The sequence below is a fragment of the Theileria parva genome, chromosome 2 (genome assembly GCF_000165365.1).
Source record: "Theileria parva strain Muguga chromosome 2, complete sequence, whole genome shotgun sequence".
Taxonomy (NCBI): domain Eukaryota; phylum Apicomplexa; class Aconoidasida; order Piroplasmida; family Theileriidae; genus Theileria; species Theileria parva.
This window is the reverse complement of record NC_007345.1, coordinates 227,654-254,130: the sequence shown is the minus strand read 5'-3', so window position 1 is coordinate 254,130 and position 26,477 is coordinate 227,654. Positions and strand designations below refer to the sequence as shown.

At 37.1% G+C, this 26,477-nt stretch overlaps 11 protein-coding genes and 1 non-coding gene across 12 annotated transcripts; 5 read left to right on the top strand and 7 right to left on the bottom strand.

Annotated features, from left to right (window-relative positions):
* Positions 1 to 76: 76 nt before the first annotated feature.
* Positions 77 to 850, bottom strand: TpMuguga_02g00122 (uncharacterized protein; the record flags this gene model as incomplete). Its single annotated transcript, XM_759598.1, has 1 exon — positions 77 to 850. The coding sequence occupies one exon, from the start codon at positions 848 to 850 to the stop codon at positions 77 to 79; it is 774 nt and encodes a 257-aa protein (XP_764691.1).
* Positions 851 to 2,264: 1,414 nt separating this feature from the next.
* Positions 2,265 to 3,570, top strand: DERL2 (Der1-like family protein). The gene is made up of 5 exons (XM_759597.2): positions 2,265 to 2,707; positions 2,738 to 2,831; positions 2,862 to 3,001; positions 3,138 to 3,290; positions 3,323 to 3,570. Exons 1-5 carry the CDS (start codon positions 2,493 to 2,495, stop codon positions 3,348 to 3,350), a joined length of 630 nt encoding a protein of 209 aa, XP_764690.1. The 5' UTR covers positions 2,265 to 2,492; the 3' UTR covers positions 3,351 to 3,570.
* TpMuguga_02g00120 (uncharacterized protein) lies at positions 3,146 to 4,380 on the bottom strand. The gene has a single exon (XM_759596.2). The coding sequence runs from the start codon at positions 4,243 to 4,245 to the stop codon at positions 3,424 to 3,426; it is 822 nt and encodes a 273-aa protein (XP_764689.1). The 5' UTR covers positions 4,246 to 4,380; the 3' UTR covers positions 3,146 to 3,423.
* Positions 4,381 to 5,048: 668 nt separating this feature from the next.
* On the bottom strand, positions 5,049 to 10,694 carry KLHDC3 (Galactose oxidase central domain protein). Its single transcript, XM_759595.2, has 2 exons — positions 10,566 to 10,694; positions 5,049 to 10,238 (listed from the first exon to the last, which is right to left on the bottom strand). Exon 2 carries the CDS (start codon positions 9,995 to 9,997, stop codon positions 5,102 to 5,104), a length of 4,896 nt encoding a protein of 1,631 aa, XP_764688.1. The 5' UTR covers positions 9,998 to 10,238; positions 10,566 to 10,694; the 3' UTR covers positions 5,049 to 5,101.
* A 419-nt stretch (positions 10,695 to 11,113) lies between these two features.
* TpMuguga_02g00118 (RNA polymerase III RPC4 family protein) lies at positions 11,114 to 12,074 on the bottom strand. The gene is made up of 4 exons (XM_061305310.1): positions 11,697 to 12,074; positions 11,595 to 11,632; positions 11,457 to 11,527; positions 11,114 to 11,423 (listed from the first exon to the last, which is right to left on the bottom strand). The coding sequence occupies exons 1-4, from the start codon at positions 11,910 to 11,912 to the stop codon at positions 11,143 to 11,145; spliced, it is 606 nt and encodes a 201-aa protein (XP_061161284.1). The 5' UTR covers positions 11,913 to 12,074; the 3' UTR covers positions 11,114 to 11,142.
* Positions 12,028 to 16,472, bottom strand: smc4 (RecF/RecN/SMC N terminal domain protein; the record flags this gene model as incomplete). Its single annotated transcript, XM_759593.1, has 4 exons — positions 12,028 to 12,332; positions 12,397 to 12,520; positions 12,636 to 14,194; positions 14,264 to 16,472. The coding sequence occupies 4 exons, from the start codon at positions 16,470 to 16,472 to the stop codon at positions 12,028 to 12,030; spliced, it is 4,197 nt and encodes a 1,398-aa protein (XP_764686.1).
* Positions 16,473 to 16,669: 197 nt separating this feature from the next.
* TpMuguga_02g00116 (putative integral membrane protein) lies at positions 16,670 to 17,352 on the top strand. Its single transcript, XM_759592.2, has 3 exons — positions 16,670 to 16,996; positions 17,031 to 17,115; positions 17,149 to 17,352. The coding sequence occupies exons 1-3, from the start codon at positions 16,886 to 16,888 to the stop codon at positions 17,331 to 17,333; spliced, it is 381 nt and encodes a 126-aa protein (XP_764685.2). The 5' UTR covers positions 16,670 to 16,885; the 3' UTR covers positions 17,334 to 17,352.
* Positions 17,349 to 19,707, bottom strand: TpMuguga_02g00115 (putative integral membrane protein). Its single transcript, XM_759591.2, has one exon. It carries the CDS (start codon positions 19,630 to 19,632, stop codon positions 17,383 to 17,385), a length of 2,250 nt encoding a protein of 749 aa, XP_764684.1. The 5' UTR covers positions 19,633 to 19,707; the 3' UTR covers positions 17,349 to 17,382.
* A 32-nt stretch (positions 19,708 to 19,739) lies between these two features.
* Positions 19,740 to 19,812, top strand: TpMuguga_02g00971. The gene has a single exon. It is a non-coding gene; the product is annotated as a tRNA-Glu (tRNA).
* A 48-nt stretch (positions 19,813 to 19,860) lies between these two features.
* Positions 19,861 to 20,875, top strand: TpMuguga_02g00114 (uncharacterized protein). Its single transcript, XM_061305309.1, has 4 exons — positions 19,861 to 20,257; positions 20,288 to 20,447; positions 20,483 to 20,659; positions 20,697 to 20,875. The coding sequence occupies exons 1-4, from the start codon at positions 20,120 to 20,122 to the stop codon at positions 20,798 to 20,800; spliced, it is 579 nt and encodes a 192-aa protein (XP_061161283.1). The 5' UTR covers positions 19,861 to 20,119; the 3' UTR covers positions 20,801 to 20,875.
* Positions 20,855 to 24,503, top strand: MCM6 (MCM2/3/5 family protein). The gene is made up of 3 exons (XM_061305308.1): positions 20,855 to 21,543; positions 21,609 to 21,728; positions 21,780 to 24,503. The coding sequence occupies exons 1-3, from the start codon at positions 21,098 to 21,100 to the stop codon at positions 24,277 to 24,279; spliced, it is 3,066 nt and encodes a 1,021-aa protein (XP_061161282.1). The 5' UTR covers positions 20,855 to 21,097; the 3' UTR covers positions 24,280 to 24,503.
* TpMuguga_02g00112 (uncharacterized protein) lies at positions 24,328 to 26,442 on the bottom strand. The gene is made up of 8 exons (XM_061305307.1): positions 25,941 to 26,442; positions 25,760 to 25,909; positions 25,596 to 25,729; positions 25,184 to 25,526; positions 25,025 to 25,119; positions 24,924 to 24,994; positions 24,611 to 24,858; positions 24,328 to 24,580 (listed from the first exon to the last, which is right to left on the bottom strand). The coding sequence occupies exons 1-8, from the start codon at positions 26,383 to 26,385 to the stop codon at positions 24,351 to 24,353; spliced, it is 1,716 nt and encodes a 571-aa protein (XP_061161281.1). The 5' UTR covers positions 26,386 to 26,442; the 3' UTR covers positions 24,328 to 24,350.
* Between the last annotated feature and the right edge of the window lie 35 nt (positions 26,443 to 26,477).

Sequence of the window (26,477 nt, the reverse complement as noted above, 5' to 3'; positions counted from 1 at the left end):
TTTGTATTCACAGGTTTTATTTTTGCATGATATTTCAAAAACAATTATCCTAATTGCATATATTTTTCTTTCTTAGTTACCTGTCAGTGTTAAGAAAACAGCCCTTTCTTATGAAGTCCGGTTGCATAGCTAGATTACCATGAAAATGGAATTTACCATCCCTAGTTCCTCCTACATCTTCTGTATTCCTGTTATCTCCAATACCGTCAGTCTCCCCTTCTGCGCCATTGGACTCAACGGCACCGTCTTGCTCATTTTCGCTTTGGTCTGTGCCGCCAACATTCGATCCTTCATCGCCAGTTTCATATTCTGATTCAGATTCAGATTCTGCATCGGTTTCTGAATCCGATTTTGATTCATCATCAACATTAGTTTCAGGGTCCCCGACGTTGCCAGGTTCATCGTTTGTTTCTGTATCATTAGTCTCAGGTTCCCTTATGTTTTCAGGCTCATTGTCGGACTCTGCATCATTAGTTTCCTCTTCATTATCAGATTCAGTAGTGTTGGATTTCGGTTCAGTCTCCTCATCTTTATCATTAAGCTCATCTTGATCATCCGGCTCTGTATCGTCAGAATGACCTTCCCCGGTGTTTTCAGATTCAGTATCCTTATTGTTGGTTTCAGAGTCTGAGTTGGCGTTTTTGCGTGGTTGAGGTTGAAATTTATTTATTACGTTGTAGTTAAAACCAGATTTGGAATGAGGTATTTTCAATTTAGTGTCATCAGAAGGTAAATTATTTAGCTTACCCAGAGGATCAGGAATCCCGCCTCGCCAAGGGCCCCAAGAAGGTCTCTGACCAATAGGGATAGGTTTGACGGAATAATCTTTGACGCAATGGCCGTTTTTCATAATATACCCCTTATTGCAAACACATTTAGGAGGAAGAGGCCCATCGATAACACAAGTAGAGTTATCCTCGCAGTAGAAAGTAGAACAAGCAAGCTTATCTAAAGAAAGTTAAAATAAAAAACAAACCCAAAATGCAAAGGAAAGTTACGTAAACATAAGAGTCTTTGAAGACTTTCTTAATTCCCGGGAGTAATTTTGGAATAAAACTACAAGCTCCACCGTAGTCACACTCATTCTTAACATCGTCAGTGATGGTGTCGTTCTCGCTTGGGTATTCAGAGAAGTCATGAATGTAAAAGGCAGAAGAAATAAAAACATATCTATTGTCACCGCAACGAAGAGAAGCTAGTGAGTTGTCGCGAAAGAAAGCACTACTTACTGAAAGAAGTGAGTATTTATTGAAACATACGTGATTTGTCGGTTATATCCACCGGATCAAGCCCTATATACGATTATTGAATGGATTAAATATTCGTAATGTTAAAGTATAATAGTGAAGGATTTGTGTAGTCATTTACCTCTACAAGTGTAGTGGACTGTTGAATTAATAATCCCATCCTCGCATCCGAAGTTCAAGGTGCAATAAGGTTTATTGTCACATTCATCCAAGAATTTGGAGGTGGAGGAGATTACATTGCCATTACAAGTCTCCTGGACACTCAGAAGATTAATTGCGAGTCCAGAACAGTTTAATTCCAGTGATTTCTTTCCAGTTCTTAAAGCTAAGGGAGGTTAATTAATTGCATGTAAATACCCCTTAATCTGGACTGACTGAAATACTTAACCCTGTTCCTGTCCACAAAAGCTAAATAATTATTTAAACTCATCAATGTACCTGAATGCGCTAGTTTACTCAATATTAATAATAATAGTAGACAATGAAGTGATATATTATCCATATTATTCCAAAAATAATTATTATTTCCTGTTAAAACATATTTAGAAATGTTGAAAAGATTCAGATTGACTTGGAAAATCACTTTGAATCAGCAATGTAACTGCTATTCTAACATATACCATTGAAAGTTATTATAAAAAGACAGTGTTTTTAAGCCAATATTCATGTTTAAAATAAGAACATAGATTATATTTTTGGAACTAGTACATTAATCAATCCATGTGTAAATTCATGAATAGAACGATTAGATAAATAGTTATAATAGACATTTAATCAATAAATGTAGAAAAAACTGGTATATATGAATTAAATAGTCTAATTAAAGGTGAAAATAAGTTAAGAAGGTGTAATAATAAGAATATCAAGAAGAAAGAACTATTCTTGAGGAGTATTTGGAACGAAAATAAGGGAATTAGATTTTAAAAACATATAGTACAGTGATTTTTATATAATTATAGTATTTATCAGAGAAATATTATATTAATCTGAAAAGTACAATTGTGATGAATGGAACTATTCACGGTGTGGTGTCGTCGATAAGAAAAAATATTTTATTATGAACATACACATCTTTTAATTTCCTAAATAAATATTTAGAAAGATTTTAAATTTTCATATCCTATAAATCTGTATTCGATATGGGTCCAAACAGATTCATATCATCTTTGTATTTGTATAGTTTAATGTAGAATAAAAATCCCTGAATTTTAATAATTTTAATTGAAACATTTCTAACGCAATAAAATGGACTCTCTTATAGGTCCTATACCGTTCATGACCCGAATATACCTCTCCACGTCAGTCTTTCTGATGATATTGTGTTCCTTGGACATTATTAGCCCATTAAATCTATATATGAGCTGGACGTTGGTCTTTCAAGGTGAAGTTTGGCGTTTAATTACATGTTTTGTATACTTCGGGTCGTTTGGAATGATATTTTTCTGGAATATATACGTTTTGTAAGATTTTTACTTAATTATGAATTTTAGGATCCACTACTGCAGCTCATTGGAAAGTGTTACGATGCATAACAAGCCTGCAGATTTCCTGTGGATGCTGATTTGCAATGGAGCAATGTTATTGGTAAGCTAATTTGTCCTTAAAGTGAATTAGGCTTTGGCTCAAATATTTGGGCACAGTATGTTCTATGGAGGAACAATGATTAATATTTTAACATATATTTGGGGAAGGAAAAATCCATATAGTCGAGTGGGTATAATATTTCTATCGGTTCCAGCCCCTTATCTACCATGGTAATCATTTACAATATTTTTACTTTTTTAACTATTCCGATATCTATTAACTAGATATCTATGATTAATTAAGTATAATTACCTACATAACCTATCTTTATTTAATTAGAGTATAATGTTTGTATATTAAATTTAGGATTTTGGCTATATTGTCCTACATGGCAGATTATTTACTTAATGAAAATCTCTTGGGTATCTTCGTCGGTCACATCTATTACTTCTTTACGGATGTTTTCCCCAAAATGCCAATCTCCGGTGGCCGTCAAATCTTTGCAACGCCAGAGTTTTTGTAAGCTTATAAACCTTAATTAACAATTTTAGGAAAATTCTGTTAAATCAATACGGTTAATGTATTATCGTTAAATATTATCTCTTACTTCCTCTAAAATTTATATATGGACCACATCAATTATCCACCTAAGTCATCCACCTGGAACCCTGGGAGTATCCAGAAGTCCCTTTATCGACTCGTATAACATCTCCTTGGTCATGAAAGACTCGTCAAGTGTTGTGGTTAATTGAGATAGAAGTTGATCAATGGAACTTAGCCTACTAGAATAGTTTGAAACCCTCCTAGTTTGGTGATAGTCGTCATAGTCTTTGAAGTCGTAGGGCATTCCACTCTCAGTACACATTCCCCTCAAGATGTTAAGATCGGCCTGTAATTCCGCATCACTCACCGTCCTGTTCTCAGGCACTAACCCAGGAGATTGACCTGTGCTGTGGGTGGTGGAACTGTCTGAGTCGCTCTTCTTCTTCGAGCCTGACCTCTGATTTATAGTATCCACTACAGTGATGTATTTATTTGGAGGAATATACAAGTTATTTGTGAAGGGGAGTTTATAATGCTTAATTTGTCTTCTCTCAGAATCTTCATGAACGAAGGGGCAGAAAATGTGTTTACAAACCCCCTTTAGATAATGTTCACAAGTAATGGTTTTATAGAACTGAGGATGATATAAAATTTCATCAAGTGAATGAGAATAAATACACTCATTTCCGAAGGGACAATTGGATTTTACGGTTTTGAAATTCTGGGTGAAGACTACGTGAGAGCAGAACAGCGGGATGTACCGGATGAACGAGGTGTTTGACAGGTATAGAGGGCATCTTCTAGTACATATCGTGTTGTGGCTGAAAATACACCTAGATTCCTTGAAATTACACCTTCCCTTAACCAAATTATTGCATATTTTAGTGCGGAAGCACCTGAGTTCCTCATCGTTTAACACTACTGAGGACATTCTCACAATTGCGATTCTTTTTTTCGGACTTCCTTTGATATTTAGTTTACTTCTACATGTCCGATTTTTTAAAGAAGTGGTACGATAAATTTATTTTATAAATTTTGTCCCTTTCCTTACCCTCCTGTGATTCTGCATAGGTTGCACTTTTGATGCAATGTGTAGGGAGGAATCTTGTGCATGATTCCCCCTTTAAAATCCTACCTTAATTGTTAAATTTTATTTTTTTGAACTCAACTGGTACTCTGTACTTTCCCACTTACACCTTCCATCTTCATATTCCATTTCCTACAGGTTTCCTCACCATTGCTGCCTTCCACTTTTTTAATTAATTTTATTCAACCTTCTAGAGTCCATTTCAACTTACACATTTAGTTTTTTTACCTAGTTTTCATTCTGAACCATCCCTGTGTAAATCTGAGGAAATTTCACACCTAAACTAGTTCCTACTCTATTTACTTGTATTTACTACCAATTATACCATGTATTAGTGCTTATTATGTAATTTTTATTTATTTTATTTTTTGTATACTCTTTCCGTGTATCTCTCGCCTCTATAAAAGTTCTTATAATTCTTAAATTATAAAAATTATTAGTTTAATCTTCTAAAGTCCATAAGATTTAACAAATACGCATACAATCTTATTAAATAATGGTGTAATAATCTACATACCTAATATACCCATGTGTATATACATATGCGTATGCGTATATGTATATGTATAGTGTATGGAGTATAGTATACACAGTATACCATACACAACATATACACACAATACATGTATCATATAAAGTACAAATAATTTATAGAGTCTGATAATATTATTGGTTTAAAAATGGTTAAGGCGAGAAAAAATCAAGTTGTTACGGTAGCGACATTATTTAAATTCAGGTTCTTGGAGGACAAATTGACGTCGTCTTCTGGGGGTGCAACGACAGCGTCTTCGTTTAAAGACTCCTCACGGGTGGTGTTCTCCTGACTGGACTCGGTGTTTTCAAGCTTCCAGGAGGGCACAACTTCGTCATCCAGGCCCTCAACCTCATCCGGCTTAGTCATGTAACTGTTCAAAGTCGTCTGGTTGGCCATATCGTAGTCGACGATCTGTTTGAGCTTTTCCAGGTACCAGCTGTGCCTCTTGTGCTCATCCATGCACACTTTGCAGTATTCCGAGAGCAACTTGATGAGTTTGGCCTTGAAGGTCAGAAAGACTCGGTTATTCTCGTGTACAAACTCCTGCTTAGTTATTGAAGGGACTAGCCAGTTGGGCACATTAATCACGGCTGTAAGGGCAAATCTGTACATGTTTCCTCTGAAAAGACTTGCTTTTGGCGGGAGCTTCGCACTCTCCAGCTCATCCATCGGCGCCGGGAAGTTGCCTTCAAGTCTCCTAATCATCCTTCCTTTGTAGTACAGTAGCACTCCAGCCTCACATACTCTATCTTCAGGCTGCATTCTGGGGATCTGTTGGCCCAAAAACATGTTAGATGAGGACCTCTCAGACGAATACAGAGGTGCTCCAGCGCCAACACCCAAAAACATCGGAGGGCCTGATTTGGACTTCGATTCTTTTTTCTGGGCCTCCATCTCGGGGGTTGAAGTCGGTCCCAGGTTTTCAGAGGACATGCTTCCGCTGAAAATAACCTGTGTTGTCTTGGGTAGAGGAGCCTGTTGCGCTGTGTTTCCCGTCTGTGCTTGTGTTGTGCCCTTTCCGCGCTGTCCTTTGGCTTTCCTTGACTTGGTTGGACTTGAGGAGACTGGAGGTGGTGTGGGTTGGGGTTCTGGGGGCTCTGTGACTACAAATGAGGTTGGAGCTAGTGGTTTCTTCACTGGGGAGCTTAGATTTCCGAAGTTTGATGAAACACTGGAGTTAGAGGTTTTGTCAAAGCTGAACTCGCTTGACGAGGAGTGGTATGCGGACTTTGTGGGATAGTTCAAAAACCCAATAAGTGCGAACGCGCCTTGTGCGTGATCTTCTGGGTGAAATAGAAATGGGAGTTGGACAGATTTATGAAGTTTGGCCCTTAGAAAGGAGTAGAGAGTCTCGCCTCCTGATAGAGATCTGCCTATTGGTGAAACTCCGCAGTATCCACATGTATTCTTTCCACAGCTGTAAGAGTCCATTGATAAATCGGATGCGTTGTTAATCCCACCTAACATGTTTGTTCCCAAAACGTGGTTATGCATGTCTAGGAAACACTCTTCAACTGATAGGTCTTTTCCAAATTGGTCCTTAAGTTGTGGATTTGGCATCGCCATTGTTCCAAGACATTCTGGTACCTTCTTTTGTGGTGTCAATTTTTCTGGCTGAGAGTTATCTGTTTCTCCTGGCTTAACATCAACTGAGTTATTGTACTTGGTCACCTTGTAATTAACTGCATCCTCCTCCTCTTGGGCACTGCTAAATGGCTCGCGTACACGTTTGAAATTCTCTCCGCTCTGACTCTTGTCAAGGTTATTCTGGCTAGTATCAACGGCGTTTGTCGTGTTTTGAGTAAACTGGGCCAGTGACTCAACTCGCGTTGACAGGTCTATGTCGTCCAGATCCACCGATTTATTACTTTCAAACAGGTGGAAGTGAACTGGGTTTGGTTTAAGCTGAACATCTTGTACCGAGAGTGTGCAGGAAGAGTGTAGGTGGAGCCAGTACAGGTACACTGGGAGACAATAATCCATTGAATGCTTTGCAGTCTTCCATAGTGGGAATGCTTCATACCAGCTTCCGCTATATCCCATCAAGCTCTTCAGCTCCTCTAGCTTATCAATGACTGCAGTTTCCTGATTCTCATTCTCTACAGCAGGCTTTTCCTCATTACCTTGACCTTCAACCTTCACAGCTCCATCAACGGCATTTTCATGCGCCTCATTATGTTGTTCCCCAGAAACTGCATTATTTAGCTGTTCTTCTGGTACTGACTGTTCTGGTGCCGGTGAACTGGCGCCGTCGTGTTTAGATTTAGTTCCATTGGGGTTGTTCGAGTCCATTACAATCCCTCCCTCCATAACATGGTCTCTAAAGTAAACGACACTGCCAACTTCACGGTGATCCTTAGACTCGTCATCGCTCTGGGCGTTTCTGCTTCCAAGGTTATGGGTGTGGTTTGAACTAAAAAGTGTTCCGTCCTCCAAGACCAGAGAGTCTAAGTCGTCTCTCAGCTGCCAGAAGAGTAGCCTGGTTCCTGGGTTAACTCCTAGTACGTTAATCTGCTCCGCAAGAAGTGCTGCACTGTTAAATGGGGAGTAGCTCATCAGTAATCTCTGGTGATGCCTCTGATCTATAAGACATGGGCCGTCCCTGTTAATCAACTCCTTGCTTGGAAGCTTCCACATGCACATTGGGGCGGCCATTTCTCGGGACTCACACTGGCACATGAGATCCAGCGATAACATTCCAATGCCAATCGAGTCATGGGTTCTCGACATTACTGCAACACTGTTTCCCAGTCTTCCGTATGCGAGCTTGAAGCCCAAACCATACTCCTCCTTGCCTGTTCTGGAATCTGGATCATCAGTCGAGTTGTAGCTGTTGTAAGTCCTGCCAAAGAGCTTTAAGAGCCTGTTCATAGAGTTGTAGTCAAGTCCGTTCCCGTCATCCTGGACGGAAAGCATGAGCTCCTCGCCCTTGGGTGATGGCTCGAACTTTATGGACAGATTTGTGCTACTTACTGTATCCTTGAGTGAGTTGTCAACAAGGTGTGCAAGTGCTCCAAACACCCACTTCTGTACTGAACACATTCCCCAGAGCAGAGACGGTGAGTGTGACTCTCTGTAGTACCAGGGCGGGTACATCCTAAGCTCCATTTTTGCATTGTTGTTGGTCTCTGTGGAGAGTAATGAATTTTTGAAGAAAAGATCCTCCCCTGTTAGGGATAGCACCCAAGAGTCCGAGAGGATCTGCTTCTTGTGAAAGCCTCCGTGGAAGAATATGCAGGGCACCGAGGGCTTTGTGCCTGGAAAGAGAATATTCTTCTTCTCGAAGAAACAGGCCACATGAAGCTGTCTTGGCTCAAATGGCTCCCCTATGTAATTCCTTGGATAATTGGGCTTCAAAGAGTACCACCTCTTTTGGCTGAAGAAATAAAAGTAAAGCTTGTCACTTGCCACCACGACCTTCTTATTCCCAGGTGGATAAGTCAAACCCCCAGTCAAAAACATCAACCTCTCCACCGTCCTGGGTGCTCCCGTGTTAACTTCTTTGCACCTCTGTGCTATAAATATACTACTGTAGTGGGAGCGCGGGCCTATGTTTCCTTCGTAGTAGTCCTGCACCCAGACTCCTGATAATTTCACCTCACCATTGCGATCCGATCTGTCTGTGTTATCCAACTGAGAGTCTTCCGCTGTTTCCGATGCTGACTCGGTGGACAACTGGGTGTTCGTGCTTGATAATTGCTTGCCTGTGCTTAGGGGGTTAAGGTGGAACATCCATAAATCATCGAGCAGAACTCGCTCAGTGCGATCTACAAAGCCGTTAGACGAGCTCGTTTCTCCTCCAAATACACATACGGTCTCGTCGTCGGCCCAAAGCGCACATACTCCGAACCTGGGGCACGGTTTATTCTCTCCCGTATCCACCATCATCCAGTAATTGCCGAGTACGTTGTATGCCCACATATCATTCAGGCACTTGAACTTGTTTAGGAGGCCGGTTTTCCCTCCAAACACAAACAGGTATACCACAGGTCCTTCCCTTACACTCTTCACACTTCTCTGGGTTGATCTATTTTCCTGAGCATCCTTATCCTGGTGGTCCAACTGGCTGTTGTTAAATGTTTCTGATGAGGAATTTGCTTGTGCATTTTGGCCTTCAGTCATTACTCTTTCACTTGTGCCTGCTTCTGGTGTTACCCTCTCTGTCGTCGTGTTTGGGTTTTTTAAATCACATCTTGGTGGGTATATGAGGGCAGAATGTTCATCTCTTGGTGTGGGAAGTGGTCCTGTTGGGTGTCTCTTAGTCCATCTGCGCTTTTCCAGGTCCAATAGGTACACGTCATTAAAGAAAACCTCGCCATTAAAGCCTCCAAACAAAACTACGGAGTGGCCCTGGTTAACCACTGCCACATTACACGAGTTTCCTTCCCTGTGTGTTGGGACTTCTCCACTTAACATTATCTGCTTGCTGCTGAAGTCGAGAAGGTTTATCAAATGTGCCTTTGAAAGGTTAAATCCTTGGTTTCTGCCATTGCTTCCGCCCAGAATGTAGGCTCTGTTGCCTATGCAAATTAGGCTGTGGCCATAAAGCGGGCCTGCAGTCAAAGTTCTTCTAATGGGTAGCCAGCACGCCTTCTGCAACAAAACTCCTGCAGATGCTGTTTTTACGCTCGACGACCTCGACAACTCGCACTTTTTACTCAAATTTCTCCGTATTGTTCTCAAGATTTCATCCTTATTTGTACACGAATCCCCGTTTGCGCCTGTCGTCTTATAATTTCTGGTTAAATTAAAGGCTGACTCGATCTTCATCAGCCCGTCCTGATCTGGTAAGGGTGATCGATCTGGATCAGCTTCCAGTTGCTTGATCACGGCATGTAGTCTGTCATGTCCAACAACAGCTCCGATGTATGAATACACCTTCGAGTGCTCAAATTTATTCGCTAGAAACTCGGTTACAATATCTCTGATGCATTGTCTTTGTGATGGCGTTGTCATTGAATAGTTTGCCAAGACCTCGAGCAGGTTGAAGAGCGTTGGTCGAGACGTTTTGGCGGGAGTTGATTCTCCCTTTACGGTTGCTGATTTACTCTTATCAGTCATGTGTCGTTATCTTAATAAAATAACACTTACAATTAAAATCTCTCGAATTTAAGAAAACATGAACCGCTCCGGAATCTGGAATTAAAATGTTCCGGAGTATGTTTAAAATGCAATTAAATGGTTAAAATCAAACTGTATCGGTGTAATAAGATGCCGAAGTTATACTCACTATTAAAAATATGTGAAAGAACGATAATAACATGGAGAGGCGTTTTGAAATCAATTATAGAAAAGCGAACATCTAAAAATAATTGTTAAAGGGGTTTCAGAAGTAAATTAGACATAATAAAGGGAGCAAACATGAATGCAGATAAAAAACAGAGAAAACAGTAAGATTTGAGAGGTTAAATGATTACATTGGCAAAAAACAAAAAAGCGGAGATCGAGGAAGCCTCGAGAAAAAATACCAGTGAGATAATCGTAAAGTACACAACAGTGAGAATAAAATTAAAAAATAGGAACAATAAAAAAAATAACGTATTCTTGATAGAGAAATGACATAAGAATATTATGAGTGGTTAATTAATAAAATTTTGGCAAAAAAATACAACATTAAATAAAGGCTTACCAAATAGTCAATGAGGTTATGAATCGGATCGGTGTTTATAAGATTGACTTCCTATAACTGCACATTGGCTAGTTGAACCAATAGTATAATACATAATAATTGATTAACAAACAAAAGTGTATATGTATTATGAGCTTCTTAAATATATAACCCCACCGACTGAACAAGCACCATTGCACTATTGAATCATCTGCGAGATCTCCTTTAGGGCCCTTCTTATCCTCCTAAAAATAATTCATTTGTGATCTTTATGTAGTCTTCCATGGTTCTGCCCAGTTTGGTACCTTGGGTGTATACCCTAGTCTTCATATTCCTCGCTCTTTATTCATACATAATTCTGAAATTCTTTACACATTCCGATCATTTTTATTTTATTTTATCCACTTAGTTTGTTTTTTTATAGATTTAATTATACTCCTATTTTTAACATAATCTAAACTATTCAATTTTCATCTTTGGAATCGTTTTGACTTCCAACTCTTCATCTAGTTATCCTCATAAACATGAAAATTATGGAATGTTTTCCACATGTTCATAACTAATAGTAAAAAGGGTTTAATATATTAATTTTACAGATCTATGTGTGTTGATTTGCGCCGAGGCAGGACAGATTTGGGGAGACCACAAATCTGTTGTGGAAATTCCCCAAGAAAAGAAACTCGTTATTTTGCTCCAAATGACAGGCAACTTGTTGATTACAGGTAGATCCGTTTCCTCTTAGGAAATTAAATTCGTGTCCATCAATGTGTAACATTATCTTTCCACTTTTATGAATTCTCAGCTTTCCCAGCTGCCCTGAAGGCAAGAATTCCAGTTTAGATGGTTCATAAACCTTTTTATCTGTTTTATCTTCAATGTCTAATTCAATTTTAACCGTTAATTTTAACTTACCGCCAATTTCTAGTTCTCTATTTATCGCTGGAAGAGTGCTAGGCATTTGAATGTGCATAAGTTGTATCCCTCTAGAAAATTTTTGTATTATAAAGTAATTAGAATAGAGTGTGTTTAAAAAATAAGCTAGAAACTCACTCTTTATTGAATATATCACTGGTTGTTTCGCGCGGAGCCTGAATAAGAATATATGTTAACACTTATATATGTATATATTTGGAAAGATGAATTTAAACATACAGATAATTTTTCATTTAGAGGCAGAAGATGCGGAAGAATCAGGTTTGGGTTCAATTCTGCAAGTTCCTCCAGAGCTTCTATGCTGGTGATGTCCACGGAATCTCTGGCGGCGTCCAGGGGGATAGGATCGAATTCGTACTTTAAAAATTGATTTGTATCATTCTGATTTTTTAGTTCTGTATCTTCCGCCTCATCCTCTGCAAACAAGTCCATCATTTTAGAATTCTGGTGTTAATAAATGATCTTCATTGTAACTCGATCAAATATAAAAAATAGTTATTTGAAATTTTTAAAATATTAAAATAATATATTAAAACGTCAAAATGAAAATTTATGGTTGTGGGTTTTCTTCAGAATACTGATTATTTAGTGCCTGTGGGTTAATCGCTATGGACTTGGTAACGTCGAAGGTCTTGTAAATTCCCACCATTTTGTTACACATTTCAAACATTTGGTTTCTAAGCGAGATGATGATGAACTGGGCGTCTTTCGTCCTCTCCTTAATGCTCTGTGCTATGATTGAGACGTTTCTGAAGTCCAGAGCTGCATCTATCTCATCCATAAAATACACCGGGTTCGGTTTGTAGTGATGAAGCGCAAACACCAGAGCCAGTGAACTTAGGGTTTTCTCACCTCCTGTTAAAATGTAAGATGAATATAGAGAGAACACTGGGTGACCTAAGATATATATAAAACTAACCTGATAAATTATAAATTTGTTTCCAACTTTTCTTTACTGGTCTTACTGAGAACAGCACTCCTTCTGTAAATGGTTCTGTAGCATCCACCAGCTCCAATTCCGCATCGCCTCCGAGTGTAATCATCTAATATAATTCATTAAATATTTATTGATTTAGGGTAAAGTAAAAACACTTTTTAGGTTAATGTATAAATAGTGGATAGTTTTGCGTAAATAAGCTAATATTTATGTTATAATACCTGGTATATTTCCTTTAACTTATTTGCTATGATTTCAAAGTTGAACAGGAACTCAGACTTTCTTTTAAAGGACAAGTTTTCATGCAACAGCTTAGCTTCATCTCTCTGGTTCTGGAGGTCCAGCAGATTTTTTTTCCTATTTGAAAACTCCTTCACCTTTTCAACAAACGAGTCGATTACTGATAAATTAGGCACTGTGTTTAGTTGGGCTTTCAATGATTGTATCTTTTTATTAAGCCCGCTAACATCTTCAACTAAGTCGTCTATATCATCCACCTTCTCTTTCTTCACCAAATCCTTACCTTCAGAAGTGCCATTAATTCCATTTACTCCATTTAAATAGTCTGAATTATTTAGTTGATATAGGTCAGTTGAATTATTTGATCCGTTTAATTCAGCTGTACTATTTAATTCGTTTGCACTATTTACTAAGTTTAGCTCAGTAGTGCCATTTAGTTCATTTAGCCCATTTAATTCAGTTGTACCATTTAACTCAGTAGATTCATTCAGATTTGAGGATTCAGAATGGTTTAAATTTGCATATTCTGGTGAGATGTGGTTATTTAAATCATTTTCTTGGTTTAAATTTGAGTCTGTGGGAACTAGATCATCTCCCGTTTTCGACCCCCTATTACTGTGTATGGACAAAGTGTCCAATTTCATTGTGCTAATATACAATTCAGTGGATTTGGTGCTGGTTTTTAAAGATTTTAGTGAGTTATAAAAGAGTTTTTTAGACTCACTCATCTTGTCATTCTTCTGCTTTTGTGTGTTCTTCAACAAGGATAGGGACTTTTCACACTTCTCCTGCTTATGCTTCAGATCAATCACTAGCATATCGTGCTCTTTAATCTGGTTGGTCATTTGCTTCATAGACTCAGTAAGCTCGTTGTGACTAGACTTTAGGTCATTTAGCTTATTGTTTACTTCAATCAGGCATTCATTGATCTTGGAAGCTTCTTCCTCAAGCTGGTCAAGTTGGGTTTCGAGGTTTTTTTCTCTGGTTTTGTGCTGTTGAATATCAGAATCAAGCCTCGTTAAATCCCTTGAATACTTTTGAGACTCCCCGGCCAAAATCGCATATTGTTCTCTATAATCTTCAATTTGTTTTCTGAGTTTTGACAAGTTTGATTCGCAGACTGCAACTTTTGCCTTGGAAGCCGCAAGTGAACCTCCTCCTACATTTTCTAACTCCTTCAGGCACTTATCCACTTCAGTCTTCTTTTTTACTAGTTCCTCATGGGTTGAGTCTTTTCTATTCTGTGTTTCTTGTAGCTTTTTCCTGAGCTCTTTTATCTGATTTTGACTATCCTGGTTCTGAATACTACTCTTGAGTGACGAAAGAGAAGCTTCTAAATCCTTCAAGTAACTCTCATCTGAGTTAATCTTTCTTTTTGTAGCGTCTAGTGTGAAGTTTAATTCTCTTAGATGAAGGTCGTTCTTGTCCTTCTCTATTGAGAGCCCTGACTGCCTCTCTTTAAGATCCTTTAATTCCCTCTCGTATGACTCCATCTTATTGTATATGGTGTTAATGTCTTCACTCTTATCTGAACTAGAGCCTAATTTAATTATTAGTTGATAAATATGACATTTCACTAGTTAAAATGATAACTAAAGTATAATGTTACTTTTTTTGCTTTGTTTGAACTTTTTTAAATTTCTCTCGAGACCTCCCCCTGTTATACGGCCATCTTTTTCTATAACTTCCCCTTCAATTGTTACCACTCTCTTATTCGTTTTTCTTGAAACCTCGTCTGCCTCGTCTAGGTTTTCAACCACTAAAACATCTCTAGTGTAATAGTTTATGACCTTGACGATCTTTTCATAATTTTCATCTTTTGAGTTTGGGAACACATATTTGTTCAGAAACCCGTATTTTCCGCATTGTTGACCTGAGTCTGCGTTTGAATGACTTGAAATAACTGACAATGCTATGCAGGATACCTTTCCGAGGTTATTTTGTCTGAGTTGAGTGAATATCTTGGTTGCAACTTCTGGGGTCTCAACCACAAAATACTCTAAAAAAGCGCCACAAATGGCAAGAAATGATTTCTCAAACTTATCCTCAACTGTCACCAAATCGCCGAATTGACCATAAATTCCCCTGTCGGTTTTTGATAATTTTTTTACAAAATCATGAATTGAGTTATGGAACTTGTTCTGACCTGCCTCGTTGCGTTTACTTTCATAGGATACTTTAGTGTGAATTAGGTTAGAGTTAGTTTCTGAGATTTTGTTCTCCAGCGTTGCAAGTTCTTTCATTAGTCTCTGCGTCTTTTGGCCACAATCGTTTATCTTATCAGATATGCTTTTAAGGTTATCTTTGTTTGCCTGGATTGTTATTTTAGTGCTATTTAGGTCTGTTTCTAGTGTCAGTTTACGGTTCTCCTCCTCTCCAAGTGTTTTCTCAATTAGCTGTAAATTAGTTTCTATTGACCCAAGCTCATTTTTTACCTCATCGTATTTTTCCTGAACTGGTGCCAGGTTCTTTTCGTGGAATTGCAGGTTTTGCATTAATTTTTCACTTTCCGAGGCCAAAGATTTCCTTATTTCATCAAACTCTTTCTCTGCCTTTTCCAATTCTTGCTCAAGATTCGGTATCTTCTTCTTCAGCTCATCGGATTCTTCTAATTTATTTTTTGACTGTTTTTCTAGTTCTGGTATCTTGGCTGTTAGTGTTTTAATCAGTTTAGTCTTCTCCTCCACTTTTTTAACTTCATGCAGCAATTGCATTCTTAAATCCTCGTCTTTGTTACACAGCTTTTTGAACTCTTCTCCGTATTCTCGGTGTTTAGCACTAAACTTGTTTATCTCGACCTCCAATTTTTTCAGGTTTTTTGTGATTTCATTTTTCTGTTCCACCACTGTGGAAATACCTTCATTGTGGGACTTTAACTCTCCTTTAATTGTATTAAGCTCATCGGTAACTGCATCCATATCTGTTTGCACATCCATCAACTCATGTTTAGTTAACAAATAGTTATATTTATGGTACAAATTTTCTTTTGATAAATATTCTTCAGCTTCTTCCTTACCGGGAAGCATATCCTGTATTTCATTCTGTGTAACCATTGTTCTGTTGAAATAAATCTGGTACTGTTCCTGCAACTCTTCATATTTTTCCAGGGCTTGGTTGATTTGTTCCAGGTACTGGTTGGTTCCGATAATATCCTCTAAATATTCAAGTAACCCTTCCTCGTCTGGCTTAGTTGCCTTCGGCTTCATTTGAGAAATCTGCTCGACTTCTCCCTGTAATATCAAAAACCTATTATTGTACAAATCCATCCCAAAACTTTTCAACGCGTTGGATATCTGTTTTTGAGTGCAAACAGTCCCGTTTAATCTATATTTGGATGTATTGTCAGAAAAAACTTCTCTAGAAATAACCATTTCACTCCCCTCTATAACTTCATAATCATCAATATCAGGATCGTAATCTAGAATTTCTATAAAGTGTATTGAGACTTTCATAGATTGTAAAGGCTTTCCGTTATTTTTATTGAGGTAGTACTTTGAGTTGTGGATCAGTTCCGACAACTTGTCAAATCTGATCTGTTTAGCTCTAAATCCAAACACAAATAGCATCGCGTCTATCACGTTACTCTTCCCGGACCCATTTGGGCCCACAATTGAGGTGAATCTTTTGTGGAATGGCCCTATGGTTGTAACACCGCCATAACTCTTGAAGTTGTTCAACACCACTTTATGGATTATTAACCTGCGTATCGGTCCTTCAGTATCTCTAAACTCTGCTCCAATGGTTCTGACATGTTCTTTGAATTTTTTCGGGTGAGGTGAACTCTTGGTTTGGGATGTATGCGATGGTGACTCATCCATTTCGATTTTCCTATTTACCTATTTTACACATTATTAACTTTAACACAACAGTGTCCTAGTCATCAGAAGGAGTTTCATAGTACAAAAATTGATAAATCTAGGAACTTTCAATTGCAAATTTAAATTATTACAAATATTCAGAAGGCAATATTACATTATGATTTGCAGTTATAAAATTATAAAAAATATATCATTACAAATGGTATATTAAAACAAAAATTTTAAACTAATTTAAAGTATAAAAAAGCTTTAATGAATAAAAATTCGACATCAAATCACACCCCAGTATTCCAAAACCAGTTGACTTGTTTTAGTTTTCTGTTTATGTATATCATTTTTATATATTGTAACATAATTGTATTTTTATTTAAAATTTATAATCCTAATTTCATATAAATATACTGTTCTATAACATGGATTCCGAGTTAGTTGAAAGAAAGCGTTTAAGTAGAGAGTCCAAATTAGAAAACGCTCCTAAAACAGATCCTGACGGAGTTTTTGATGAAGAAGAGGAAGAAGATGAGGTAATTTGTTTTTATGATTCATGTTTGATTCTAGGAATCTAAGAAAAGACGTTTATTTGAACAACAAATTGAGTTGCCTCTTTTAGTATTCTTCCTAACATTCCTTTTTCCTCCTTTAGGTATTTATTAAATTAACTTTTAACGATTTTCAGGTTTTATATTCTTTTTCATTAATAGAAGACTAAGTAGAGAGTCTCGTAGGTATCGTTGGTTTCAAAGGGCTCTTGCTCTCGGTTCAGCTCTATCGGTTATTTATACACTTGGTATTTGCGTTGCTTTGCATCACACCGTCCTTTATAAAAGTCCTAACGATATACTAGGGTACGGATACGAATAAATAATATAATGTAAATGTATCTATACAAGTTTATTCTTTAAACTGCGCCTTATTTAGTCGTATATTCTGCATTTTTAAGAGTTTCATCTATGTACCTCAGTACCATGATCAGAGATCCTATGCAGGATACCAGCAAGGTGAAGAGAGTCACGTTTTTTATGAAGGGGTATTCATTTTGATTCCCAACTGGAACTGAAAAAAACATGTAACAGCTTGAGTCAATGACATCTCCTCCTATCTCCCTTATTATAGGATTGCAAAAGAATGTGTTTATAACCTTCGTTGAAATTGCCAGACCTGTTCTGTATCCTTGGCATAGTTTAGCAGAGACTCCAACGTTATTACACTGGGTGAAAAAAACTGGAACCCAAGTGTTCTCAGGCTGATTTAATCCATTCTCTTTATTTCCATTGTCAGAGCTGGAAAACCTTGTGAACGATATATCCCTTAGGAATCTCAGGTACCTTAAATAGGATCTATGGAGAGACACATTCTCAAAGGGGGTAAAGGGATTCAAAATGTATAGTTTGGGCTGGGAAATTATGGATAATGAGTAATCTGTGCCTATTTGGTTCCTTAGAATCCTAAAATTGTCAACTTTAAACAGTTCGGGGGTTGTGGCCTTTATCATATGCATGTATCTCGTGTGTAAGTTTAGGGTAAGAGTAATGGTAAGCCTCCTTAAATTCAAAACAGATTCGTCCAGAACGACGTACCCGTTATAAATTACAGGGGATGAGTTCATCTCAGGCTGCTCAATATCAATGAATGGAGTCTTAAGGGCCTTTAAAACAACTTTACCAACTCCGTTTTCCTCCAAAACATGATTAGTGGGTAGGTCAAGTGCGTCAACTTCATCTTTAAGAAGGTTAAATAATCCGTGAAGTTCATCATTGTCTATGTAAACACTTGTATCAAGCATGTGTGTGAGTTTAAAGTAGTACTTTGAATTAATTGGCTTTAACCTTTTCAAAAGTTCAGTGTTCAGTTCCATTGAGAAGGTAACTTCTCTGTGTTGGCCGTAGCCAGTCATGTTCAGAAATTCAAATTTATTAGAGAAAAAATCTGAGATTGGTGGTTTAGGTTTTGTCTCTATTACTTTTTTGTTAAGTTTATCGTGTATGTATTTATTATATCTTTCCTTGAATGATTTGGGCTTTTCCTCGGGGGGCTTTTCATTTTCTTCATTATTCACTTGTAAAGGTTGTGGTCCCAGAAGAACATCATAAAGAACGTCAAAATCGACATTTTTGATGAGAAAATCAAAGACGTGGTTAACATTCTTAGATCTAAATTCGTCTACGTAGAATGTTAAACCAAATGAAATTTTGAACTTTTCATTAGGATTTTTAGAATTCAAGTCAATTTCTCCAACCAGAAACTTTACCATAAAATTTTTTAGTGTCATTGTAGTGAAAAGATCCTTGATTTCAATACAGTTTTTGGTGTTACAGTTTCTCACAAGTTTCAGAAACATTTGATACGATAAGTCATCCATTGAAAGCTGGAGCTCATCTCTCTTTGGCATGTACAAATAAGAATACTTGTTTGAATAAACGTGAATATTAGAGTCTGGGTTCAACAGAGACTTAAATGAGTTTACCGTTTTCCTCTTAAGGAAAGAGTATGGAATACATTCGTAGGATAAAAAATCGTTAATATAACATTTCGGGTTTGAAACAAACTCATTTAGCAGCTCAAGGTCAGAAAATTTTGAACTAGGGTTACAATTTCCCAGCTTATCTTTATCCAAGTAACACGGCCTAGGGCACATTCGAGAGAACTTCTCGAATAAATAAATGTCATCAAGTTTAGTGTCTGTATTATTTAAAAACTCTACGAAATCGAAATCCTTCCTATAATTTGTAAAATTGCTGTTTAAATTCATACACCTGTCAAACAGGTGATTATATACATTACCATCCTTGTATGCGATGTCGTTTGAAAACTTGGGATAGAATAAGAATAATGTTAATGTGTAACACCATGATTCCAAGGTTCCTAGCAAGTGTTTATTCTTTGTACTACCAGGAATCTTATCTAAATCATACACAGAATCAGTAAACAATGACAATCCGGAGTGTATATTGTCCAATTGGTGGTATGTGTAGTCAAATTTCTTTTCTCCATTATTCACCAAGGTGTTGGAATAAAAGAAATATAACTTATTGTAGAAAGAACCGAGTATTGGCACATGGGAGTCGATGTCGGAATAATTAAAGGTAAATCCGGCGTAATAATTAACACAATATGAATTTTTTAAGACCACGCAAATGACAGAAATGAAAATAATGTACATAATAAATTATTTTTATGCAAATATAAATTATATGTTAATAACATAATAATCACGTGTGAACCTTGTATAGTAAACTATCATAAAGGTAAATAAATAAATGAAATGTATCCCATGTAGTCTAGATGGTTAGGATATTCGGCTCTCACCCGAACGACCCGGGTTCGAGTCCCGGCGTGGGAAATTATTTTAATTCATAATAAATGTTATACATTAATTTTTTAAATTGTAATTGTATCCTTAATATAATATTACCAATCCGATGTTGTATTATTACCACCAGTTTATGGTTCACTCGAATGGGGTCTAAAATTTTACAAAAAATAAATTAAGTTTATAGACCATTACACATTTTTTTAATTAACACTAAATATTAAAGAAATTGAGAGTACCTATTGAACAACGCCAATATTAGTTTACATCTAGACTTTAAAGTCTAAATTCGCAAAATCATCAATCATCTATATGAATTTACACATCGCAAAAAATAATGAATAAAATGTTCAGGTGCAAAGCCTGCTCAGGAACTCCATTTGCGGCGTTTTTTGGCCTAGATGAAACAGAGGAAGAAAATCAAAAAAAGTCGGATGAGGAAGTTGAATCTGAGACAGATGACGAAGCTTTATCGGTAATTTTAATATAATATAATATTATTTAGCCACGAAACCCTGATGATTTATCAAATGATGAGTCTGGGAAGACAAATGGACCGAGGAATTCGGAAGAAGTGGTTTACTTGGCAAAGATCTATAACACATATGTTCACGACAGGGCAAAAAATCTTTGGAAAGACGAAAATACTAGGATACAAATTTTAAGTAAGTTGTACATGGGAGTTTTTAAATTTTTACAGAAGAGCTCGCGGTGGGATGTGGCAAAAATGATGATCCAGTTCTAGGAAGTGACATTCAATGTGTTAAATGGATTGGAGATTTTCATGAGGAATTTCCCATTATTCACATCTCAGATCCAAACGAGACAATGAAGAAAAGAACATACGTAAACCGTATGTTGGTGTTCCTCTTCGCAGGTAATTTGAAGATAAAAAATATTAATATTTTATTTAGATGCGGAATCTTACAGTAAGATAGACGCCAATAAATACACTCCGTTTTCAATGGTGTGCGGTAACAAGTGGTGTGTCAACCTTACTCACATAATGTTAAACTAGATTATCATTCCTTGTACCAAAATAATATTTTTAAATAATATTTCTGGTTTAAATTTTCAATCTTTTCCCCTTGAATATCTAGGATTTCCTTTATGTGGTAGATTTTTTGTGGAGTGTCGTTGATTCTTTACACATTTCGTTTAGATCATTTCTATTACTGACATATAATGTCATTTGTCTATATTTTATTTTTAAATAAAAGGTGTACACTTGCTGGAATATGTAACTTTTAATTATTTGATTTTAACCGCATAGACAACATCAACTTGATCTAATAATATTTTATTAATTGTAAAAATGGATGGAGAATTTACTCAAGACGGATTAAGTCATGGCCTAAATACTCTCCAAAGTTTAAGTCAGATTCAACATACTGTTTCACTTAACAACATACACTTCAATGACGACGAAGATGCAGCGAATATCCAAGATAATAATATATCGCGTGTGTTCGATTACTTTTTGCGATCTTATGTACACACGGGGACTACTGAATTGGATGAAGATGATATGGACGACGACGATGACGACGCATTGAATGAAATGTTCCTTTCTTCCACAGATTCCACCCATGAGTTATACTACATGAAGCGTATCTACAAACTTGTGGTCAAGGAGTCTAGCTCAAGCGAAGTCCTACCCGTTCATTTAAACCACGTCATGGGTTGGAGGCACGTGAATATAGATGCGCCTGTAAACTTGAACGTTCAACTTTACAGATACTTGGTGAAGAATTTTTTGAGGTATTTTTAAATAAAATAAAATTTTCACATTAAAATTGTGTTTATAAAAACTAATACTGGATTAGAATGCAAGAACCATTGGAAGACGTGTTACAGAACTTAGTTAATGAGATCTCTAATGCAGTGAACAGAGTCCCAAGGAAGTTCTATTTACAGTTTTTGCACACCCCAACTTTGATTTACCCGTAAGCTAAAATAGATATAAGATTGTTTTAACGACTATAATGATGATTTAGGTTGAGGGAAGTCAAGTGCTTTATGCTGGGAGAATTAATTTGCATCAGAGGACAAGTGACGAGAGTTTCAGATGTTAGACCTGAACTCATTAGAGCGACATTTCGCTGTAAGAACTGTGGGACAGTTGTCACGGATGTTGTCCAACAATTCAAATACACCACTCCAACTAAGTGTCCAACCACAGCTTGCCTGAACAGCAGTGACTGGGAGCTAATGATGGACCGATCACACTTTTGTGACTGGCAAAAGATTAGAATACAAGAAGTAGCGCAAGAAGCCGAAACAGGATCAATGCCGTGCAGCATTGACGTGATTATGAGGAACAAACTTGTTGATAGCGTAAATGCAGGAGATAGAGTCCAAATCTCAGGGTCACTGATTGTGGTACCAGATATACCCTCGATGTTAAACGCCACACAATTGGGAGAAGTGGCAAAGAAAGTAATGAGGCAAGGTGCAAAGAGATTTGAGACGTTTTTGTTGTCCCAAGGTATCACTGGTATTAGAGGCGTCGGAGTTAAACAGTTAAATCACAAATTAAGTTTTCTGGCAACCCAAGTCACAGTGGTAAATCAGTTTAGAAACACATTCCAAGTGGGTGAGGTTGACGAAAAGTTCTTGAGAGCAGAAGACCTGCTGAATATCTCTGGATTCGAATGGATCCGTGAAGTGAGTAGCAGCAGGGATACAATTGACAGACTAAGCAAAATAATAGCCCCTAATGTCTGGGGTAATTACGAGATTAAAAAGGGCCTACTTCTTCTATTGGTAGGAGGAGTACACAAGAGTTCTAGGGATGCTAAGCTTCGTGGTGATATAAACATGTGTATTGTGGGAGATCCATCGACTGCTAAGAGCCAGTTCCTTAAATTTGTGGAAAGCTTCGCGCCAAGAGCAGTTTACACCAGTGGAAAGGGGTCCACGGCAGCAGGTTTAACTGCAGCAGTGTTCAAGGACCATGATAACAACGACTATGTCCTTGAAGCAGGAGCCCTAATGTATGCAGATGAAGGAATTTGCTGCATTGACGAGTTTGATAAAATGAACGAGAGAGATAGGGTGGCCATCCATGAAGCAATGGAGCAGCAGACCATCAGTATAAGTAAGGCAGGTATCCAGGCAACACTGAACGCAAGAGCCTCGGTCCTAGCAGCTTGTAACCCAAGATATGGTCGTTATGACACTAGTAAAAGTTTCAAGGATAACGTTAATATCCCATCCCCGCTTTTATCCAGGTTTGACCTCCTGTACACAATCCTGGATGAAAACAACAACCAGGTCAATAGGAGGATTTCAGAGTATGTATGTGAACGATATAACAAATACACAGCTGAATCTTCACCCCTGATCACAGACCCGGAATATTTCAACTCACTTAACTTAAATCCTGATATAGTTAACCAGAACTCAAGTGATACAATGCTTCTGGATAGCATGTCAATGTCCCATGAAGGAGAGGGTGCAACCGCATTCTCAGCTGCAGACATGGATGCATCCACCTACTACAACTTATCAAAGTGGGACGAATACACAAGCGTAAAGTACATTAACCCTAACAGAAGATACACTCAATCAAGTATGACCGCTCCAGTTAATAAAACTAACGCAAACACCACAACAACAACCCAGGCTAGGGACACTTTGGATTCTGAAACTGAACATGAGATGAACCTTGATGAACTGAGACTTTATATTGAGCTTTGCAAGAGGCTGAAGCCGCTAATGCAGGATAGCGCAAAGAGGAAACTGAGTGAATACTATGTGGAACTGCGTAATGGAGATGTTCAGCTGGGAAAGCGCTCACTGAGAATGACTGTGAGGCAGCTGGAATCCCTAGTGAGACTTAGTGAGGCTGTTGCAAAGCTTAAATTCTCTGATTTCGTCACCTCGCATCATGTCCAGATAGCCTATGATATCTTCAAGTCCTCATTACTGAAGTTGACTAACAAAACCACAATTCAACTCACTACTGGTCTTAAGGATACCTCAAGATCATCTCAAGCCGATACTACAAGAACAAGTGGAGAAGAAGGTGCCGAGGCTGACCAAGAAGCCGGGAAGTCCTTCGATAACATGACAGTGAGCATCGGCTTGGACAAATACAACGCAATAATCAGTGTGCTTCTAGACAAAGTTGGGGAACATGAACTAACAGGGAACTTGATCTTGAACAATGAGCTCATTGAGTGGTACTTGGAAAACATACTGATGCCAAAAACAGAAGAAGAAGCCAATGAATGGAACTTGAAACTGCAACATATAATCTACAGACTTTCGTTTGTGGATTCCAAACTGATAGCCACCCAGACCGATGAAGATCCCGAGAATATATACAGACTTAGAGTACATCCAAATTATTTCTCCCATACGCACCTCTTCACACAAAAAAATGATCAGTATGTGGATGAATTAAAGGCCTACGATTCACAGCTAGAGGAAGAAGAAGACCTGGCTGGCGAATACGATTTAACGAACGACGATACTTCGAGGACTAACTAGATTAGCAACTGATAAAGCAATGATGCAATAAGAAATGAATTAAAATTAGACTACATTACTGAATTAAAAAATTAATTGAAATGATTACATAAATAAGATTCAGATGCCTTGGATATTAGCCCTCCCAGGTACTCGAGGCGTTGACTTCGGTTCAGACCCTCAAGGGTGTGCATGGAAATCTCAACAAAATTGATATTTAACTTTTTTAATATGGCTCTCATTAATATATGCTCACTAGTCTCCTCAACAGATTCCAAACCGGTAGGTGATTTGTAAAATTGAGTGATAATTATACCGATACCTAAAGAGACTAATTAGTGGGAAAGTATACCTTCTTGAGTGTTAAAATGACCAGATTTTACTCTGCTTTTCATGTGCTTGGGGATAATAAGATTGAGGTAATATCCCGCAATGTTAGCCTGTTCGTATATTCCATGGGATAGGTGAGTAATCAAGTTTGAAATGTAATCAAGGTCCCTGCTACTAGGGACTTGGTAACAATTATTCGCGTTGTTGTGCAGATACTTCACAATGTCTTCATTTATTACACTTATAAGGTTATCGCCAGAGTAGTCAGACCTGTTAAACCAATGTAGTAAGCAGATAATGATATATAAATATTTAGAAATAATTTAAAAAAGTACTTTAAAATTGAGTAAAATCTCTGGAGGTTGATTTTGTCCTGGTCAGTCAGCTTATGTTCATTGCGTATTATCTGAGAATTATGAAATCAGATTCAAATTACCTCATAGAGTATATTGTTAAAGAGATTGTGTTCATTAATAGAAAAGTATGACATTGCCAAAAGTAGTTTGGTGAAAACATTGTTATATTCCAAATCTAAGGCATGTTGTAAATGGATTTAATTATATAAAATATGATTAATAGGTTAGGTAAAAATTACTTTTAAGGTTGTTTAAGGTTGTTTTAAAGGACTCTATTATCAAGTCGTTGGGTAAATTTAAGTCGAAAATGTTCTTGAAGAGGATAATAAGGTTTTCAAAACTCAGTTCCTGGGCACGGTTGGAAATATCATCCAGTAAATCATTCACGTATTGAGGTTTATATCTAAATCTAGCAAAACTGTTTAATAGGTCCAGTTTCAACTGCAAGCTACTCTTTTCATTAGATAAACTCAATTCGTCTCTATATGAGAGGTAGATTTGGTCGACTTTTTCAAAATCTCTATTCAAACGTTTACAATTATTTAAGACTGTTACTAGAGTACTCAAATCAATGTCATTGTCCTAAACGAATTTTTAATAAAAAATAATTTATTAATTGCTTAAGTAATTATATTCACAAGCAATAGGGACATTTAGTAGTTTGGATAAGAGGAATTGGTTTAAAAAGTTTAACTTAGACTTATCAGGGCTGTTTGATTTAATAAAGTTAACAATTTGGGCTCCTGGGACTTTGTTCTCATTCACGCGATCTTTAATTTCAGAAACTAAAGCTCATTAAATCTAGTGGAGCTTACCTAATTTATTCTCTAATAATTTATTATAAATGTTTAAACTAGCGTAACATTCAAAAACTTTCAGTAAGAAGGAGTTGTCAATGCTCTCTAGAGTGTTATCTGAAGCTAAAACGTTGTAGAATTTTATACATGTGTTGTCAATTTTATATCCTAAATTAATTAGTAATAAAATTAATGGTACCTCTATCGTAAAGGGTAATAAAACAGTCAGAAATGACTGGAATGTCCTCGAAATTAATGGAACATAACAGCCTGTCAAGCCTAGTCAGAAAATCTCCAACGTAGGATTCCGTCAATATTCCGCCATTAGAAATTAAAATTGTTGCTGTACATAGTTGGTTTGGGTCGGAAAGTAAGTATAACTTGGAACGGAAGATATTTATCAGAGATTTTTTAATTTGCGATAGTTCACTGTGTGAGAAACTGGATTTATTAACTTCATTCAAGATTTTATCAAGGTAATTACAGGCCAAAACGGTCTCATTTGGTGAAAATAGGTTATGATCTTCCTTTAATTTGTTTAAAAATAAATTCAAGCCAAGTTCGGATGTTTTAGAAGAAAGAGAGTGTATTTTGGAATCGACATCTGAAAGTACAGAACTTAACCTGAATTTTCGTAAAAACATAAATAAATGTATCTCTAAAAATTAAATCAAGACGAATTTTCAAAATGTGTCATAGCGGAGTCAAAAATTACAAAATAACTCGGCATACACAA

What these genes read in the sequence shown, in the direction of transcription:
- TpMuguga_02g00118 (XM_061305310.1), bottom strand. Translation starts at nt 11,912, where the DNA reads ATGATGGACTTGTTTGCAGAGGATGAGGCGGAAGATACAGAACTAAAA. An exon ending in AGTGATATATTCAATAAAGA is followed by an intron (nt 11,528 to 11,594) that starts GTGAGTTTCTAG and finishes AAAATTTTCTAG; the next exon opens with AGGGATACAACTTATGCACA. An exon ending in TAGAGAACTAGAAATTGGCG is followed by an intron (nt 11,424 to 11,456) that starts GTAAGTTAAAAT and finishes AAATTGAATTAG; the next exon opens with ACATTGAAGATAAAACAGAT.
- TpMuguga_02g00120 (XM_759596.2), bottom strand. Translation starts at nt 4,245, where the DNA reads ATGTCCTCAGTAGTGTTAAACGATGAGGAACTCAGGTGCTTCCGCACT.
- MCM6 (XM_061305308.1), top strand. Translation starts at nt 21,098, where the DNA reads ATGGATGGAGAATTTACTCAAGACGGATTAAGTCATGGCCTAAATACT. An exon ending in TTGGTGAAGAATTTTTTGAG is followed by an intron (nt 21,544 to 21,608) that starts GTATTTTTAAAT and finishes ATACTGGATTAG; the next exon opens with AATGCAAGAACCATTGGAAG. An exon ending in ACCCCAACTTTGATTTACCC is followed by an intron (nt 21,729 to 21,779) that starts GTAAGCTAAAAT and finishes ATGATGATTTAG; the next exon opens with GTTGAGGGAAGTCAAGTGCT.
- TpMuguga_02g00116 (XM_759592.2), top strand. Translation starts at nt 16,886, where the DNA reads ATGGATTCCGAGTTAGTTGAAAGAAAGCGTTTAAGTAGAGAGTCCAAA. An exon ending in AAGAAGAGGAAGAAGATGAG is followed by an intron (nt 16,997 to 17,030) that starts GTAATTTGTTTT and finishes GTTTGATTCTAG; the next exon opens with GAATCTAAGAAAAGACGTTT. An exon ending in ATTCCTTTTTCCTCCTTTAG is followed by an intron (nt 17,116 to 17,148) that starts GTATTTATTAAA and finishes AACGATTTTCAG; the next exon opens with GTTTTATATTCTTTTTCATT.
- TpMuguga_02g00115 (XM_759591.2), bottom strand. Translation starts at nt 19,632, where the DNA reads ATGTACATTATTTTCATTTCTGTCATTTGCGTGGTCTTAAAAAATTCA.
- DERL2 (XM_759597.2), top strand. Translation starts at nt 2,493, where the DNA reads ATGGACTCTCTTATAGGTCCTATACCGTTCATGACCCGAATATACCTC. An exon ending in GCAATGGAGCAATGTTATTG is followed by an intron (nt 2,832 to 2,861) that starts GTAAGCTAATTT and finishes AAAGTGAATTAG; the next exon opens with GCTTTGGCTCAAATATTTGG. An exon ending in TTTGCAACGCCAGAGTTTTT is followed by an intron (nt 3,291 to 3,322) that starts GTAAGCTTATAA and finishes TAACAATTTTAG; the next exon opens with GAAAATTCTGTTAAATCAAT.
- TpMuguga_02g00112 (XM_061305307.1), bottom strand. Translation starts at nt 26,385, where the DNA reads ATGTTTTTACGAAAATTCAGGTTAAGTTCTGTACTTTCAGATGTCGAT. An exon ending in TCTTATCCAAACTACTAAAT is followed by an intron (nt 25,527 to 25,595) that starts GTCCCTATTGCT and finishes AAATTCGTTTAG; the next exon opens with GACAATGACATTGATTTGAG. An exon ending in AGATTTTACTCAATTTTAAA is followed by an intron (nt 24,859 to 24,923) that starts GTACTTTTTTAA and finishes TTGGTTTAACAG; the next exon opens with GTCTGACTACTCTGGCGATA.
- TpMuguga_02g00114 (XM_061305309.1), top strand. Translation starts at nt 20,120, where the DNA reads ATGAATAAAATGTTCAGGTGCAAAGCCTGCTCAGGAACTCCATTTGCG. An exon ending in TACTAGGATACAAATTTTAA is followed by an intron (nt 20,448 to 20,482) that starts GTAAGTTGTACA and finishes AAATTTTTACAG; the next exon opens with AAGAGCTCGCGGTGGGATGT. An exon ending in GTTGGTGTTCCTCTTCGCAG is followed by an intron (nt 20,660 to 20,696) that starts GTAATTTGAAGA and finishes TATTTTATTTAG; the next exon opens with ATGCGGAATCTTACAGTAAG.
- KLHDC3 (XM_759595.2), bottom strand. Translation starts at nt 9,997, where the DNA reads ATGACTGATAAGAGTAAATCAGCAACCGTAAAGGGAGAATCAACTCCC.